This window comes from Cucurbita pepo, chromosome 9 (genome assembly GCF_057944985.1).
Source record: "Cucurbita pepo subsp. pepo isolate OVF chromosome 9, ASM5794498v1, whole genome shotgun sequence".
Lineage (NCBI taxonomy): Eukaryota > Viridiplantae > Streptophyta > Magnoliopsida > Cucurbitales > Cucurbitaceae > Cucurbita > Cucurbita pepo.
In genome coordinates this window covers 7233159-7252053 of record NC_141806.1, presented here as the reverse complement: position 1 = coordinate 7252053, position 18895 = coordinate 7233159, and the positions used below count along the sequence as shown (strand labels likewise).

The 18895-nt window shown below is 41.2% G+C and overlaps 1 protein-coding gene across 1 annotated transcript; it reads left to right on the top strand.

Annotated features, from left to right (window-relative positions):
• Positions 1–7726: 7726 nt before the first annotated feature.
• Positions 7727–8176, top strand: LOC147791217 (S-protein homolog 1-like). Its single transcript, XM_087126986.1, has one exon. It carries the CDS (start codon positions 7727–7729, stop codon positions 8174–8176), a length of 450 nt encoding a protein of 149 aa, XP_086983112.1.
• Positions 8177–18895: the final 10719 nt, after the last annotated feature.

Below are 18895 nucleotides of genomic sequence, written 5' to 3'. Positions count from 1 at the left end.
TTTACGTCAACGTTCTAGCTCGGACTTCAAAAAGCGCTGGGTACCCGCCTCGACTTTAGTACCGCCTTTCAGCCCCAAACAGATGGACAAACGGAGCATTTAAACCAAATTCTAGAGGACATGCTACGCGCTTGTGTACTAGATTTTAAGGGAACTTGGGATTCCAAACTCCACCTGATGGAATTCTCGTATAACAATAGTTTCCAAGCAACTATTGGAATGGCACCGTTTGAGGTCCTATACGGGAAACGGTGTAGGTCCCCACTATGTTCGGATGAAGTAGGAGAGAGAGAATTAGTAGGACCCGAGCTGGTTCAATTCACCAATGAGGCTGTCCAGAAAATTCAAGCGAGGATGCGTACCTCTCAAAGTAGACAGAAAAGCTACGCCGATGTAAGGCGTAAAAGCCTGGAGTTTGAGATAGGGGAACCAGTATTCCTTAAGGTGGCGACTATGAAAGGTGTGTTAAGTTTCGGACATAAGGGCAAGTTAAGTCCTAAATTCATTGAACCATTCGAGATCCAAGAGCGAGTTGGTCCAGTAGCGTATAAGTTAGCCCTACCTCCAGCCCTCTCAGGAGTACATGATGTATTTCACGTGTCGATGCTGAGGAAGTACATTACAGACCCTATCCACGTAATAGACTACGAACCACTCCAACTCAATGAAGATCTGAGCTACGAGGAAAAACCAGTAAGAATCTTAGCTAGAGAAGTAAAAACCTTACGCAATAGGAGCATTGCGTTCGTTAAGGTACTGTGACGGAATCACCACAATAAGGAAGCCACGTGGGAGCGTGAGGACTAAATAAGAGAAAAATACCCCGAGTTGGTACTAGAGTTTGAGACTTTCGAGGACGAAAGTTCTTTTTAGGGGTAGATAATGTAACGACCCGAGATAGAAAAAAATGAAAAAAAAACTCAGTCACTAGAAAACTCGCAAGTTTTCCGGTGACCGCCGAGTTTCTTGGACCCCACGCGAAACGACGGCCACACCACGCCCAGCCTTCAGCCCACGACTCCCAACACCTATCACAATACCTTCAAAGGGAGAAAAGAAATAAAATACAAGAGAGAGATTTCGGATAAACGTCGGCGAGTATCCAGTTTCTCCGACGAACCCTCAAACCACCCTCAAACCGACACCAAACGACCTGTTACCACCACAAGAAGGATCCCTAATGAAAGCACAATAACTCAAGGTGCGTTTTGTGCTTTTTCGTAAGCGCTGTCGTCGATAACCGAGGTCAAAAAGTTGGGTTTTCCTAATCGTTCTTAGATATGTGGTTTTAGGAAATTTTAGGCCGCAAAACTCCAAGAAAAGAAAGAAGAACGACAAATAAAGAGGAAAAGGAAGAAAGAGGACCGAAATCGGCAACAAAAACGCCACGGGAAGGAGAGAGAAAACGCACCAGAAAATTGGCCAAAGTCAGGTAAGGAAGACGAGATCCATAGATCCGGGTCATCCTGAACCCAAAACCCGAGAGAGCTAGCCCATTCTTTCCCTCGGCCTTTACCTTCAGCCCAGCCCAACTACAGAGGCCCAAACCTCAAACCAGCCCAGCAGCTACGGTTTAGTTGAACCAACCCGAGACCAGACCCACGGTCCAATCGAGCCGGCCTGCAAACCAAACACTTGCAACCCAGCCTAGTAAGCCGAGGCCCAACAATTAGTCTTGGCCCAGTAGCCTTTCGTAGCCCACGACCTGGACCACTACCCGAACCGTGCTGCGACCCATGCTACGATGCGACGCTACCGTACGACGTGGCTCGCTCTGCTGCTGCCAAGTGTCACATAGTGGCGCAGGCGGTCCCTCAGCTCGGCTCGGTGCAACGGCTCGGGCTCCCTCCAGTGACGCTCCGGCGGCTCCCAGCGACTGTTCAGCTCGGCTCACCTATTTTCAGCCCGGTTTCCAATGTTTTAACCCTCCTAAATCTGTTTTTGGGCCCAATTAATGTATCCGAGGCCGTTTTAGGAAAAGTTGTGATAGGAAACAAACCCCGGCAACGTAGGAAGCAGCTCTCACGGAACGGGAGCTTACATTTAGCTATTTAGGGAGTACTTCGGCCAAGGCCAACCAAGTAAGTGGCCTTACTATAGGATAGGCTAAAAATTGTATGAGTTATGATGATGTGTGGGTTACGATACTTGATGTGTGCAGTATATACATATTTTGATGAATGACGTACTTGATATGTTTGATGCACTTTGTGGCAATATGATGAGTATGATGATTGCATGATGTTTACCTTAATATGATGATGTTTTCCATATTGAGCATGCTATATGATGATGCGTGTCATATTGCATCATGTCGTTAGATCGACATAGGACACAACCCTAAGAGCGTGAAAATGATATTAATATAAATATCCACGAGTATGTGTTACCTAGAGTAACAAAGAGATGAGACTAGAGGGTTGTGTTAGAAGAGACATTATGATGAATTTAGAGGGACCTCATGCATATTGTATGTTGATAAGCATAGGGCTACTTCCCCTAGATATGATGAGTGCGGATGCGCACCGTTTGATGAGCGCGAATGCGCACAGGGTGAACGCAGACAGATGAGGGTGTTCATGAGGCACATGACACTATGGGGTTCCGCTAACCTCCGGACGTCGCTACAGATTAGCTTGACCAGAGGGTCTAGGGGGTGTGCGAGCGCCCTGGGGATTCACACTCGCACGTGTGAGTCGTGTGTAGGGAAGTACTATACATCCAATTTGTCTGAGACTGGAGGCCACCCCTAAGAGGATTATAGATAGGTCCCTAAATTATGATTGCATGTGTTTGCATTTGTGTGGCCCCTATAGTGGGGCCACTTACTGAGTATTCTTTGAAATACTCAGGCCGTGTGCCACATCATTTTTCAGGTAAAGGACAAGGCGCACTTGTATGGAGGACGGCGGCATCGCGAGCAGAGACTATGGCACGTCCATAGGGTAGACTCGTATTTAAATTCTTAGTTTTGAGTTATAATAGGTTGTTTTGCATTGCATTGTTTTAAATTATTTTGTATTTGTTTTTATTATCTCTAAATTTTAGTATTTTGTATTTAAACAGGTAAGACCATGGCTGTGTTTTCCAGAGAAGGAGTTGTTTTAAACGTTTTTAAAAGTTTACATTATAAATGATGTTCATGTAAGAGTTTTATTTCCGCATTATAGATGAGCATGAGACGTTAGTGGCGACTCTAAATATGTGGAAATTTAGGGTTGTTACATGAACAAGGGGCCCCACCCTCTCATTGGCCTAAGAGGGATTCGGTTTGGTGGTTGGACCACAAACCAATTGTGCATCAGAGGATCAGTGGGACTTAAGGAACAAGAAGTAACTTTAGGGGTAAAAACGGTAAATTGACCCAGCTCTAGTTACGAACAACCTGTGAAGGATCGACTTACTAATCATGGTTATATCAAATGGACAGAAATATATCTATAGTTAGGGGAGTGCAACTACTAGTCTATAGTGGAGTGTCCTCGTAGTTAACGAATGTTGGTTAAAAGGTTAATGAGTTTAGCTAGTTAATCTCGGATCGTTGGAGCCCATGAACTCAAACAGTACCAAAGAACTGGAGTTTGATCCGGGTGCTCAAAATCCTACCCGACCTATTCACTAACCAACGATACGCGACCCGTGACTGTATATGCGCACGTAGAAAACTTCTTTGGTGCTAGAAAATGATATGAATCCAAAGCACGTGAGAGAGTGTATAAACTTTCTTTTTGTCCTCTAATCCTACTCGAGAAGACACACGACAAATCTGTAAGTAACAACATGAAAACCTACGAAGCAGTACTTTTACAATTCGCTTGCTTATGAATGCATGCTAGTAAAATTAATCCTAGGTAGCTATTCTTGATTAACAACTACCTTGCAAACTTACTAAGAGTGAAAACAGACTTGCTAGTTGTTGAAATTTCTTGTCTTACCCAGTATACTGTCTTGATATACTGTCTTGATATACTTTAGTACTGGTGTAAGTAATCATGCTATGATAGCGGATGAGATGTTTATTTATCAGCAATCTGGCTGCTGGATGGATGTTATCGCCCCATTGAGCATGTGTGACTCCTGGTGAATTATTGTGTGATCTCTCCCTTTAAAGAATAAGCAACAGAATCGAGTTAAGTCTAGGGTAAGCACGGAGATTGGTGGGTCGAGAATCAGAGGGTGAGACAATATTATAACAAAATAGTGTGCGCACATAAGTAATTTACAGCACGGCAAAATTTAAAACATAAAATAAGAAACGAACTCAAACCATTTTAAAACAAAAGAGTTGAGGACGACGAGTGAGTTTATTCTATGGCACCTGCCCAAGAGTCCACTCCCGACTTCGACCAGCTCCTTACCTGAAAAAAATGGAGAATAAGGAATCAGTACAAAGACTTAGTATGTAGGCTGCTTGTAGGCTCTCAATCCATTCGTTGATATGCTAGGATACCACACTATTTCTTGTTTTGTTCTTGTTTCTTATTGTAAGTACTTAGGCCCACTTGTTCTTGACTTGGGGTTCTTATCGTGATTTATTCTAAGGACATTGGTCCTTGGATTCTAAAACCTTGGTCATCCTTCAAGGGCCTTAGTACCATGGTTCTTGGTTCTTGGTTCTTGTACTTAGAACTAGGATCTTGATCCATGTTCTAGACCTAGATCTTTCTCTTGTTCTTGGTACTTTCTAGGTATTTATTCTGTTATTGATTTATTCTCCAAGACACTCCCCCTAGGATTTACGGCACTAGCCATACACCTGGCAATCCTATGTCCAAGGCTTGTTACTCAGTGGTAGATCGACTACACTGCATTGTGGACACATCGTGTTTTAGGACATTAATCACGATGCAAGGTAGTAGTTACCCTGCACGTAAGATCCGTCCTATGAGAGGCCGTTGATCATGTGAGTAACTTGTTTAGGTGGCATGTACCGAGGGGTAGCACCCCCTCACCATAGGTTACTTCATGGCCTGTGGGACGGGTTCACCAGTTAACACTCCCATGGATGCAAGCAGACCAACACTCACCATGTTCTTCCCCACCGTGTACCATTGTGAAGGCTAAGTTTTCTGCCCAGGCCTTTGTATCAAGAGTGTGGAAACTCGGGACAAAAGTAAACAATTGGTTCCCTGCTAGGTTAAGGATGTGATGAGAGACTACAAGTAGGTTGGTTGATCGTGACGAGAGGGTACTCTAGAGGTTAGAAGTAATAGAGGGATTATGGACCAGGGAATCATGTATCTCGTTCCCCCTTCCCTCGTTAGATGAATTTGGCCTATATTAATACACATTTTGATTTCCCTCTTATTTTATACACATTGACTGGCAAATTTTTCCTATGATGGTGTTAATATAACACATGCGGAAGCAATTTGGATCTTAGGCACTCTAAGTACATCAATTATAGTAAATTAGCTGGCATGTTCAAAAGCATTAAACCTCAATGAGTTTGAATACTAACCTTCTGTCGCTCAAATTTCCTTCTTTTTTTTTTCACCAACCGGTTTCGAACCACCACTAGTGTCTTCTCCACTATCCTCCGGCCTTAGAACGAGATTGTGGAATCCGGTGAGTGACTAAACTTGGGAGGGATTTAGTATATATGAAGAGAGGGTTTGTGAGAGGTTTTCCTCAAGGTTTTTCCCAAAATAAGACATTCCATGTACCATGATCACTCAATTTATAGAGTCATGTTTGCATGTTCATGCAAGTTTGGTTAAACAAAATTTTGACACTTCAAAATACCACTAACATGGATTTTCCATTAAATGAAGTCAACATTTTGACATTCTTCATTTTAATTCAACAATTAATTTAAATAATTAATTTCAAATTAAAGTAATATTAAATGATTAATTAAACTATTTAATTAATATTCAATATTAATTCAAATGCCAATCCCAATCAACACATATTTGAATAAAATATTTAAATCTTATTTAAATATCTCAGATTCTCTCTTTTTGTTTATTTTGTAAATAAAACAAAAATGCAGTTAAATATATTGTATATATGTAGCGCATATTCCCTAATTCAAATTCGAACACTTCGAACTCACTTGTCACACTATTCTATGGTTTAGTCCGATATGAGCTAGCAGAGGAACCTAATGGACCTATAGATCATGGGCTCCAACGAACCAAGATTAACCAGTTAAACTTATTAACCTTGTTAACCAACATTCGTTAACTACTAGGACACTCCACTATAGCCTAGTAGATGCACTCCCCTCACTATAGATATATTTCTGTCCATTTGATATAACCATGATTGGTAAGTCGATCCTTCACAGGTTGTTCGTTATTAGAGCTGGGTCAATTTACCGTTTTACCCCTAAAGTTACTTCTTGTTCCTTATGTCTCACTGATCCTCTAATGAACAATTGGTTTGTGGTCCAACCAGTGAACCGAATCGCTCTCAGGCCAATGAGAGGGTGGGGGCCCTTTGTTCAACAACTGGAGTCAGTGCTTAAGGGAACTACCTCTCTTCTATCCCTAAAAGTGGGTAGGAGTGAATTCCTTCTTACATCCTATGTCCCCAGCTATTCGCCCAGTCTTACCCCTGAAATGGGAGGCTTATTGAGTCGGCGAACTCGGGCCACTCTCACCCATGCAAATCTAAGGATAATTCCGAATAAACAGGAGTTCATAGTTAGCTCAGGATTAAGATCGAGTTACCTAGGTCATCGAATGAAAAAATCAGTCTCAACAGTAAACGATATTATAAAGTGAGAGTGGTTTTCTTCATGGTCCGATCTTATGCAATACTCATTGCACAGGACGCCCCCACTCACATGTCTCCACATGTACAATTTAGTGATCACATTGTTTATATCATATACAAAAGTGGGCCGCATCCATAGTGTCCCCAGAATAATGTACTCAACCTTATCCTTATACTATAGATCATTTTGACTATATACTTGAACTTGATCCACTCTTATGTCTCTACATATAGTTCAAGTAATCATACTATAGCCAGAGTGTTCTTAGTTTATTGGATTTAGATTAGTGATCGTAAAGTTCACTTTATTCAATAACAATCTTTACTTGATAAACAACAATAATAACTTTATTGAAAATAGAATATGTTTTTGTTTACAAACTATACGTTTTAGGACATAAAACCCAACATCCTAGAGATTCAGGGTGTGACATGATGAAATCAAAACCCCATAACGGTTCTCCCAACAGGCATTGAGTAATTCTTGCGAAAGAAGTCTTGCGCAATTCTTGTTTGAAACTATAGCTCTAGAATTTTTTGAACTTATCTGTTCTACCTCACCCTAAAATTTCTAAGGTCCTCGTAAAAAGTTTGAAAGTTCAACTTAAAAAAATAAATCGGGAATTTAATACCTTGTTGGACTTGGGTGCTATACCATATGTAATCTATGAATTGCTTTCAATATTTTATATTTTCTACCAGGAAGTATTCATATTTTGTTGTCCATTTTATGAGAGTGTTTTAAAAATCAATGAAATATTTATTATTCTTGCCCTAATAACTATTATCTATTCAAGGAATTTTGTTATTCAAAATCTAATAAATCTCTCAAATTATCCCAAAATTAACCTTAAATTGTGTTGCATAACTGAAATTAGTTAAATGATTAAGTTTTTTACAACCATAGCTTGCATTTACATAGTTTCTTGCATGTACTATAAGTATGTATATTTATTCACATGTCCAACACAAATTGGTAGTTAAGCTAAAGGTTGATTAGGAAATGATAAAGAATATTGTCGTTTTCTTTCTTTTCACGGTGGCTTTAGTTGGGGCTCAGGTTCCAAGGGTCGCGTTACCACCACCAGGACCTTCTAGATATTACATTCATGTGGTTAACGGGCTAAGCAAACTTGGGTTGCTTGTGCATTGTCAGTCTAAAGACGATGACTTGGGGTATCATCGTTTGCTTAATCATGGAGATGATTACCAATGGAACTTCAAGGTTAACTTTTGGGGATCAACCCTCTATTGGTGCAAATTGGAGACGCCACATGCATATGTCTCTTTTGAAAGCTTTTGGCCTGAAACGCAGCACTTATGGCTCCGTGATAGGTGTAAACGTGGAACTGTAGGAACTTGTCTTTGGACGGCTAAAGATGATGAAATTTACTTGAGAAACTTTCTTGCTAATGTTGATGAATTGATTCACAAGTGGAACTATAAAAGTTAGAGAAGCTTTATTATCTCCTTTTGGTGGAATTATCCTTCAGGAACCAATGAAAAATAATGGAATAACACAAAAAGGTTTTTTTTTTTTTTTTATGAAATTTATTTCATAATGAAGTGTATTGTTGTTCTCCAAAATTTTAAATAATGAAGAAAAAAAATTAAATTTGTATATGAATACAAGTTTTACCGTGAGGTAATAATTCTCTTTCTAAGCTTAGGTTGTACCGTGAGTCGGGCCAGCTGTGCTATGACTCCCTCGGTCGCTACAGCTATGTTGGCTCGCTCGAACTCTCTTTGTACACTTACTTCCCTCGTAATGAGGGCCGACGAGTTGACCGTTTTCCTACTCAAGGCATCTGCGACCACATTTGCTTTTCCAGGGTGGTCCTGGATATCTACGTCATAATCCTTCACAAATTCTAACCACCTTCTCTGCCTCATGTTTAACTCTTTCTGGGTGAAGAAGTATTTCAAACTTTTGTGGTTGGTAAAAATTTGGGTTTTCTCGCCATACAGGTAATGTTGTCAGATTTTCAGCGCGAACACTACAGCGGCCAACTCTAGGTCGTGGGTAGGGTAGTTCTTTTCATATTCCTTAAGTTGACGAGATGCGTATGCGACAACCTTGCCGTGTTGCATTAACACACATCCCAGTCCTTTCATTGAGGCATCACTATAGATCACATATCCTTCTGAGCTCTCGAGTACTATGAGTACCGGGGCGGTTACCAATCTCTCTTTTAGGTTCTGGAAGCTTGCCTCACAAGCATCATCCCATCTAAATGGCACCCCTTTTTTTGTTAACTTTGTTAAAGGCGAGGATATTTTAACGAAGTCCTGCACGAACCTTCGATAATATCCCGCCAATCCTAGGAAACTCCTTACTTCGGTTACCGTAGTTGGGCGTTCCCACTTTGTGATTGCTTCGACCTTGGTGGGATCTACAGATATTCCGTCCTTTGACACCACGTGTCCTAGGAAAGAGACTTGTCGTAACCAAAATTCGCATTTGGAGAACTTGGCGCATAACTTGTGCTCTCTTAGGGTGGTTAGGACTTTTCGGAGGTGTTCCTCGTGCTCTAGGTCGGTTCTCGAGTATATGAGGATGTCGTCAATGAACACAATCACGAACATGTCTAGGCATTCTTTGAATACCCGGTTCATGAACTCCATAAACACAGCTGGGGCATTGGTGATGCCAAATGACATCACTACGAACTCGTAGTGACCGTACCTTGTCCTAAACGCTGTTTTTGGTACGTCTTTTTCATTAATCCTAATTTGGTGGTAACCGGACCGAAGATCTATCTTAGAGAATACTGTTGTCTCTCTGAGTTGATCAAACAAGTCTTCTATTCTAGGCAGAGGATATTTGTTTTTTAGGGTTCTCTTGTTTAGCTCTCTGTAATTGATGCACAGACGCATCGATCCATCTTTCTTCTTAACAAACAACACTGGCGCACCCCAGGGGGACACGCTAGGTCGAATGAATCCTTTATCTAGTAAGTCTTGCAATTGTGCCTCGAGTTCCTTCAACTCTGCTGGAGCCATGCGATAGGGTGCTTTGGAAATAGGCCCAGTTCCCGGCTCGAGTTCGATGACGAAGTCGACCGCTCGGGAAGGGGGTATTCCAGGTAAGTCATCCAGAAATAGATCCGGGAACTCGTTTACTATTGGCACGTTTACTAGGGTCTTTTCCTTTCCTCTTACGTCTACAGCACATGCTAATATAGCCCATCCACCTTGTTGGACTAACCTTTTTGCTTTCATCATCGAGACTACCTTGGGGGTAATCTCGGTATTTGTGCCTTTAAATTTAAAGGTAGGTCCTGTCGGTGGTGAAAATTTTACTTTCTTTTTGCGACAGTCTATACTAGCTCGGTTTTCAGCTAACCAATCCATGCCTAGTATGACGTCGAAATCTGTCATGTTTACCACCATCAGGTCAACGCTTAAAGTTTGGTTCCTATGATTACTTGGCCATCCTTTACTCTATCCCTAGATACTAAGTCTATCCCCACAGGGGTGCTTACAGACATTTCATGCAATAAGGGTTCAAATTCGAACCTTGCTTGTACAACAAAAGGCATGGAAATAAAGGAATGCGTGGAACCATAATCAAATAAGGTAAAAGCGAAATGACCTAAAATGGATAGTGTACCTGTCACCACGGCATCGGACCTCCCAGTGTCCTTGTTGGTTGACGCGTAAGGCCTAGCTTGAGCTCGCGGTGGTGCTGGTTGATCCGTTTGCTCTACTACTCTGGGTGGGTTTGCTTGTGCTGCAGCATTTCTGGCCGTGCAGTTCACGGCGATGTGCCCCTCTTGACCACATCGATAACACGCTCGGCTGCCATCCATGCACCTCCCACTGTGCAGTCTTCCACAAATAGTGCACCCTTCCTCTCTCCTCCCTCTGGCCCCATCTTGATTCCTGGGGTTCCTGTCAGTACGTTGGGGAGGGCGTCGCTCATCCCATCTAGGAGCGGGTCTGTTATTGGAACGGTACCTACGTGCTGATGGTGGACGGTCAGAGCCTCCTGATTCATGAGGACGCTTCTGCCCAATTATAACTGGCTCTTCACGTCATTTCTCATCCTTTGGTTTCTCTAAAGCCTTGGCAGTTCTCAAGGCTTCCTCATAGGTCTTTGGGTTGAACGCCTCCAACATGCGGCAGATTCTTGGTTACAAACCCAATACAAATTTCTCTGTCATCTTTTCCTTAGTGTCCACCATGGACGGTGCAAATCTCTTGAGTCTCTTAAACTCTCGGTTGTACTTCTCCACTGTGAGTCCGCCTTGTACCAGGTGGGCGAACTCTTGCTGTCTTTTAAGTCGCTCTGACTTAGGATAATATTCTTTAAGGAAGGTCTCCTTAAATCGTTCCTAGTTCATTGGTCTCTCTTCTGGGTTAAGAAGGGTTTTGTTATCTCTCCACCATATCTCTGCGTCCTTTTGTAGGACGAAGGTTGCACAGGCGACCTTTTGGTTCTCTGGGCACTCCATAGTCTCAAAGGTGGTTTCCACCGCTGCAATCCACATTTGGGCTTCTATGGGGTCTACTAAGGAACCAGTGAATGGTCGAGGGTCGTATCTCTTGAAGTCCCTTATCCAGTTTGAACATCTAACAGGTTGTGGAGGGTTTACTGGGCAATGGCCTGAGTAGTGGCCTGTGCTTGTGCCTGTGCCTGTGCCTGTGCCTGTGCCTGTGCCTGTACCTGTGCCAGTGCCAACGTCTGTGCCTGGGCCTGTGCTTGGGCTTGTTCCTGGGCCTGTTGTAGACTGGCTTGCTGATTGGTTACCAAGGTTTGAATTAGAACTTGGATGGAGTCACACATTAACCTAGTATTAGCATCTACTTCGGCCGCTGGGGGTGCAGCTTCAGGTGCGACTTGGAGTGGTAGGGTAGGCTGGGGTGGAGGTTCTACTTGTGGTGGAGGCTCAGCTTGCAGTGGAGCTAGAGGAGGTAGCTCAACTGGTGGTAAGACTGGGGGCGGCGTAACTGTTACTGGCCTAGTCTCTGATCTTTCTTGAGGTGGGCTCTCTACTGCCACACCTCGTCCTACTTCTCTATGATGGGGTCGCCCCCATCCTCGTCTTCCTCTTCCTCTTCCCCTTTCTCTTCCTCGTCCTCTGGGCATGGTTCTATAAACCAATATAAGGTTGCTTAAGTCTAAGGCCTTAATACTATGCATATATATAAATAACAATACGCACACTATACAATACATCGTAATGCCAAAGAAGTAAACATTCATCATGCTAAGCATCATATCATGCTACTAACAAAATTACTCAGCATGCAACACATGACATCATACTCTTAAATAAATACGTGAAATATCACAACCATTTCAGTAATGTCAACATAAAAAATGCATGCGAGTTTTAAAACGTTTCTCTTTTCTTATCTTATGCAAGGCGTACCTGACGGTGATGGGGCATCGACGTTGGGACCTGGAGCGTGCCAAGCCTACATCGTAGGCTAGTCTATAGAATCTAAAACCTAGAGCTCTAATACCAACTGTAACGACCCTAAATTTCCACATATCTAGAGTTGCCACTAACGTCTCATGCTCATCTATAATGCAGAATAAAAATCTAAGAATACTCATCTTTATTAGCGGAAAAATTTAAAACATCAGAATACATTTAAACATTGGAAAACACTGTCGGACTTACGTGTTTCAAACATCGTGCTGGAGTTCAAAAAGATAAAATAAAACGATTACAAATTAATTAATATAAATGAATGAAATGCAAATGCCTTATCCTAACCAAGACTAGGAATTTTAAATATGCAACTATCCTATGCACGCGCCACAGTCTTTGATCACGATGCCACCGTCAACCGTACATGGGAGCCTTGCCTTTACCTGAAAAACAATATGGCACACGGCCTGAGTATATCGAAGAAATACTCAGTAAGAGACCCCACTATAGGGGCCATGCTAATGCAAACACATGCAATCATGAATAGGGACCTATCTCTAATCATCTTAGGGGTGGCCTCCAGTCTTAGACAAATTGGATGTATAGTACTTCCCTACACACGACTCACACGTGCGAGTGTGAGTCCCCAGGGCGCTCGCACACCCCCTGGACCCTCTGGTCAAGCTAATCTGTAGCGACGTTCGGAGGTCAGCGGAACCCCATAGTGCCATGCGCCTCATGAACACCCTCATCTGTGTGCTTTCGCACCTGTGCGCATTCGCGCTCATCATAAGGTGCGCGTCCGCACTCATCATCTCTAGGGGAAGTAGCCCTATGCTTATGAACATACACAATGCATAAGATCCCTCTAAATCCATCGTAATGTCTCTTCTGACACAACCCTCTAGTCTCATCTCTTTGTTACTCTAGGTAACGCATACTCGTGGATATTTATATTAATATCATTTTCATGCTCTTAGGGTTGTGTCCTATGTCGATCTAACGACATGATGTAATATGGCACTCATCATCATCTTGCATGCTCAATATGGAAAACATCATCATATTAAGGTAAAAATCATGCAATCATCATGCTCATCATAATGCCACAACGTGCATCAAACATATCAAGCGTCATTCAACAAAATATGTATATACTACACATATCATCAAGCATCATAATCCACACATCATCATAACTCATACAATTTATTTAGCCTATCCTATAGTAAGGCCACTTACTTGGTTGGCCTTGGCCGAAGTACTCCCTAAATAGCTAAATGTAAGCTCTCGTTCCGTGAGAGCTGCTTCCTATGTCGCCGGGGTTTGTTTCCTATCACACCGTTCCCCACTTTCCGTTAGTATTTTACAATTAATTTATCTATAATTTAATAAATGTGAAATACGGCTCTAAAACGGCCTTGAATACCTTAATCGGGGCCGAAAACAGATTCGGGAGGGTCGAAACAGTGGAAACCGGGCTGAAAACAGGTGAGCCGAGCCGAGTAGCCGCTGGAAGCCGCCAGAGGAGCTGCCGAAACATCACCGGAGGGAGCCCGAGCCTTTTGCGCCAAGCCGAGCCGAGGGACCGCCTGCGCCGCTATGTGACACGTGGCAGCAGCAGAGCGAGCCACGTCGCGCGGTAGCGTTGGGTTGAAGCGCGGGTCGCAGTCTGGTTCGGTTTGTGGTTCGGGTCGCGGGATTCGGAGGCTACTGGGCCAAGACTACAGTTGGGCCTCGGCTTATTGGGCTGGGCCGAAAGTTTTTTTTTTTGGGTTACAGGCCGGCTCGATTGGACCGTGGGTCTGGTCTCGAGTTTGTTCAATTGAACCGTAACTTCTGGGCTGGTCTGAGGTTTGGGCCGCTGTAGTTGGGCTTGGCCGAAGGTAGAGGCCGAGGAAAGAATGGGCTGACCCTCTCGGGTTCTGGGTTCGGGTTGACCCCGATCCGTGGGTCTCGTCTTCCTTACCCGACTTTGGCTGATTTTCTGGCGAGCTTTCTCTCTCTCCTTTCCGTGGCGTTTCCGTTGCCTATTTCGGTCCTCTCTCTTCCTCTTCCTCTTTATTTGTCATCCTTCTTTCTTTCTGGAAGTCTTGCGGCCTAAAGGTTCCTAAAACCACAGATCTATGAACGATTAGGAAAAATCCAATTTTCCGACCTCGGTTACCGATGACGGCGTTTACGAAGAAGCACAAAATGCACCTTGAGTTATCGTGCTTTCATTAGGGACCCTTCTCGTGGTGGTAACAGGTCGTTTGGTGTCGGTTTGAGGGTGGTTTGAGGGTTCGTCGGAGAAACTGGACACTCGCCGATTTTTTTTTCTCCGAAATCTCTCTCTCTCTCTCTCGTAGTTTCTGTCTTTTCTCTCTTTGCTGGTATCCTGATGGTGCTGGGTGTCGTGGGCTGAGGGCTGGGCGTGCTGTGACTGTTGTTTCGCGTGGGTTCTGCGAAACTCAGCGGTCGCCGAAAAACTCGCCGGTTTTTCGGCGACTGAGTTTTTGTTTTTGTTTTTTTTTTGTTTATTTATAATTATTATTTTTATATATATATATTTTTTCTTTCTTTCCCGGGTCGTTACATATACCATCACAATATATCATATCATAAACGTGTCACTTATCACTTGTCTCGTACCATAACATATTTCATATCATTTTCATATCATGTCACAATGTGTGTGTATATATATATATATATATCTATAATTTAGGTGTCGTATCATAATCATATCGTATCATAAACACTTCATGGTCATATTTTCCCTAATTTATCACAGCCTTAACATTCTTATACCTAACACAGTGATATCGTTTCATGAACGTCCCTTAGTCATATCGTTACAAGAACGTATCCTATCGCTATTGTTCTATCGATCTATCATAATCCTATCCCTTTCTACTCATAACCTAACCATATACTTTTATCTATCGATTGTGACCATATCGTTTTTATCAACCTCTCATATCCACAGCACTTCTATACGTAACCTAACCTTAACGTTTCATCAACATATCTTACTCCTATCATTACATTACGTTCAATGCATCCTTTTCGCATCCTATCTTAAACATATCATTGAACATATCGTACCATAAGTATTAACATACAATTCACATATTATAACATATGAATACCATATCATAAGCATATCGATCAATAAACAATTCACACATATCAATATATATGACACGTGCAGAACCACAGGGCACGTGTCAACATCAAATATAACCATGCCGATAGTAAGGCCACTTACCTGATTAGATTAGGCTGGTGTCACCAATTTATCATTGAGAAAGTTCGATTTTGTCCTTTATATTCAAGTCAACTTATATGAACCATGACATCAATTTCAATTTTAATTCTCTAAATTTTATAAGGGTCTATGTGTTAGATTTCATGTGAGCATTAGAGACTCTATGAGCGGAGTCTTGGAGGGTTATATATGTTATTTTCTATTCTTACTGTTTTATGGAAGATATTGTTACTAGAGAGAATTTGATGGAGTTTATTGACATGATATTTCTTCGGTTTTATCTTTTAATGTTCACCAAATCCTTAATTTTTTCTCTATTAAATTTCCTCTTTTTCATCTGCTTCACTCTTTATTAATTTCAATTATGTTCACCATTTACTCTATTAAATTTCATCTATGTATTTTTAAAATTAACCGTATTTATTTTAATTCTTTAAATTTCCCCTTTTTCTTTTAATCAATTCTTGCTCCCACATCTTTCCTTAAATTTTCTTACCGAATTTCTTTCTTTTTTTTTCTTTTCTATTCTATTATATTCTTTTCCGTTAACCGTTTGGCTTTACAATATCTCCTTTTTCTTTCTTTTTTCTTCTTGTATTTTTCTTCTTGTATTTTTCTTTTATTTTTCTTTTCTATTTTGTTAACAGTATTCTGGATTTCCATCCGTATTTCATTTTGCTCGATTTGTGCTAATTAAGTGTCGTGAACTTGCATAGGTTTACTTGGATTTCAAAGGGAAAAATTGAACTAGCTCCAAGTACCATTTAGGGACTTCAACTTAGCTACCTTGGTAAGTTTCTTCACTACTGTTTTGGTTCAATGAATTGTTTGAAGCACGAGTGGCGGATGCCCTGTGGCCCTTGCTTGTGTCGTCCCTTGTGATTTCTATATTTGCATATTATGTTATGACGTGTTGTTATGATGACAAATGTTACGTTTTGTAATTTCATGTTTACTTATTATGCTATTGTGAATGTGACATATTATGAAAGTATGGTAGCATAGAGTACATTCACCTTATGTAATGATAAGAAATGGTTATGTAATGTATGAAATGCACAAAAATATGCATTGCACCAAAGATACATGCCCAGATTTTAATTGGGATAGCATGGTAAGTGTTAGGCTGCTCTTATCATCCATGGGAGGTTCGTTGGCGAACCCTACCCACAGGACAATCTAGTCACCCAAGGTTAGGGAAGTGATCCCCTATGCTTGTCAACTATTAAGATTAACCTCATCATCCTACGTCCCCTCTTTTGACGGATCTACTATGCAAGATAATCAAAATGAACTATCGTTCACACAATCCTAGGCTGCCTAGGCCTGGCTCGACGGTATTTGTACCAAAGTATAAAAGGAAGTTGAAGTAACGGCCTAGATGCTACCTTTTCTTGCTTAATTGTACCATCTTTCTATTCTTTGGCCATGGAAACTTCTTTGTTTATGCAGTGAGGGATCGAATACCTAGGTTGAGGCACGTCCTCATAAAATTCTAATAAGACAATATGGTGATTTCTAGTATGAACATCTTGGAAAAGAGGTTGGTTGGTTTCTTCCTCAGGGCCAGAGAGTCACCTATATTTGGGGAATGTGATACTTTTGCATTAGCCAGCAATTAGGCTATCTCATGTTATCCGACACTCCCTTTTTAAGGAACAGGTTAACAACATAGTGGTCATATTCAAGAGACCACTGGCCCTTCAGCCGAACAGAAGCTCAAACTACCCTAACTAGCATGTGCTTAGCTCAATAGTACTAATATTGTAGTGGAAAGGAATTCGAGGGTCTAAAGAAAGCGTAGCATTCACGCATCTCATAGCCTAGATAGTTACCTTGGTTATTCTTTCGAGTCGTGGAAATCTTCTATTTTATTAGGGGCCTCTAATCACATCTTTGGGTAAACACAGGTCTAGATTTTTATCACCAATCACTATCCTACGTTATTTTGATAAGGCAACCCTAATCCTCAATCCAACGAATCATGCTTTTGTTGAAGCAAGAACACTTGAATCAAAGTAATTAACACCTCCTTATACAAAATTCGAATCAACCAAGAGATAAGGCAAGAATTAGATGACCTCTGACGATCGAAGATCTAGAAGCAAGATTTGGAAGCCTTGTTCTAAATCGAGTCACTCCGTAATCAAACTTAATCAAGGCTTGATTGAATGGCTTGGATGCAATTCTACCACAAGAATTGCTTGAAACTTAGAAATGACAAATATGATGTTTCGATTTCTAAGGAAATGTCTAAACTTGAGATCTCAATTTCATTCATCCACGAATTTGATTTTTACATAACAATTTCTTGGTATTTATACTACCCATAAATGACGTTTGTGGCCATGATTTAATCCCGATCCCCTTAAATCTCCACGAAAGACGAAGTCAATTTGACCATTTGACAATTCCAAACATTATGAAATTAAAAATAATAAAGTTTTCCACCCAACTTTGATATGTTTAAGTGGCTAAGGAGACACATTCTTGATTCTTATCATATTTAGTCCACTTGAAATCTATGGACCTTATCAAGATTCTGCACACTCTATCACGTCCTAATCTTATCAAGATTCTCTAGTGCTTGCGAAGCACATGTCGCTCTTACCAATTCTAATTTCGTGCGCAATGGAAAGTATAGAAAACGACATTCATACGAAATTTTATCATAGGGGCATTTTGGTAATTTCTTCCATCATGCATAACATACTCATCCATATTGTTCAATTTGTATTTTAATCATGCATATAATACATAAAAGACATACATACAATACATACTCATAAAATATAAAAAATAAAAAAGCTTTTCTGAGGTCGTTAACATGTATTTTTTACCACCTAAGTTGAGGAATGCTTGCATGCTATCATGTCCTAGCGATCTCTACAAGTATTACTTGCGTAAAGTCTATGTGGTTACTTACTTGAATGGCGTTTACCTTCTTGAGCCAGCTATTCCACGTGTTTGGAGCTCAAGAATTTATGAAATTTCTCTCGTAGATCCTAATTCAAGCATAATTATGTTAATATCGAAGTCAAGACAAAAAACTGACAAACGGAGGTCGAACAAACAAAATGAGACTCACATGCGCTTACACACGTCGGGAAAGGCTTTTCACGTGCAATTTCACGCATGGAGGTTTTTTTGTAGATCTTGGTTACTCATTGAGTCATTGGATCAGGGTCAGGTTGCTTTTTTTTTTTAGGGTCGAAGGTTAACGAGTTGCACACGCAAGCTTTTGATCGGATCCAGGTTCAAGGATCGGGTTAACCTACATGCTTGTCACAATTAATCAGGTAAGTGGTCTTACTATAGGATAGGCTAAAAATTGGTGACATCTGTACAAGCTAATCAGGTAAGTGGTCTTACTATAGGATAGGCTAAAAATTGTATGAGTTATGATGATGTATGAACTATGTCGTACCACGCGGCTTATGAGTTATGATGAAAATAATTATAAAAAAATAGTTAAAATTAAAAATTAAAAGAAAAAAAATATTTGTTAACGGATCCCTCCTCCTTCCTTCAATCT

Coding starts and splice junctions, on each gene's coding strand:
- LOC147791217 (XM_087126986.1), top strand. CDS start 7,727: ATGATAAAGAATATTGTCGTTTTCTTTCTTTTCACGGTGGCTTTAGTT.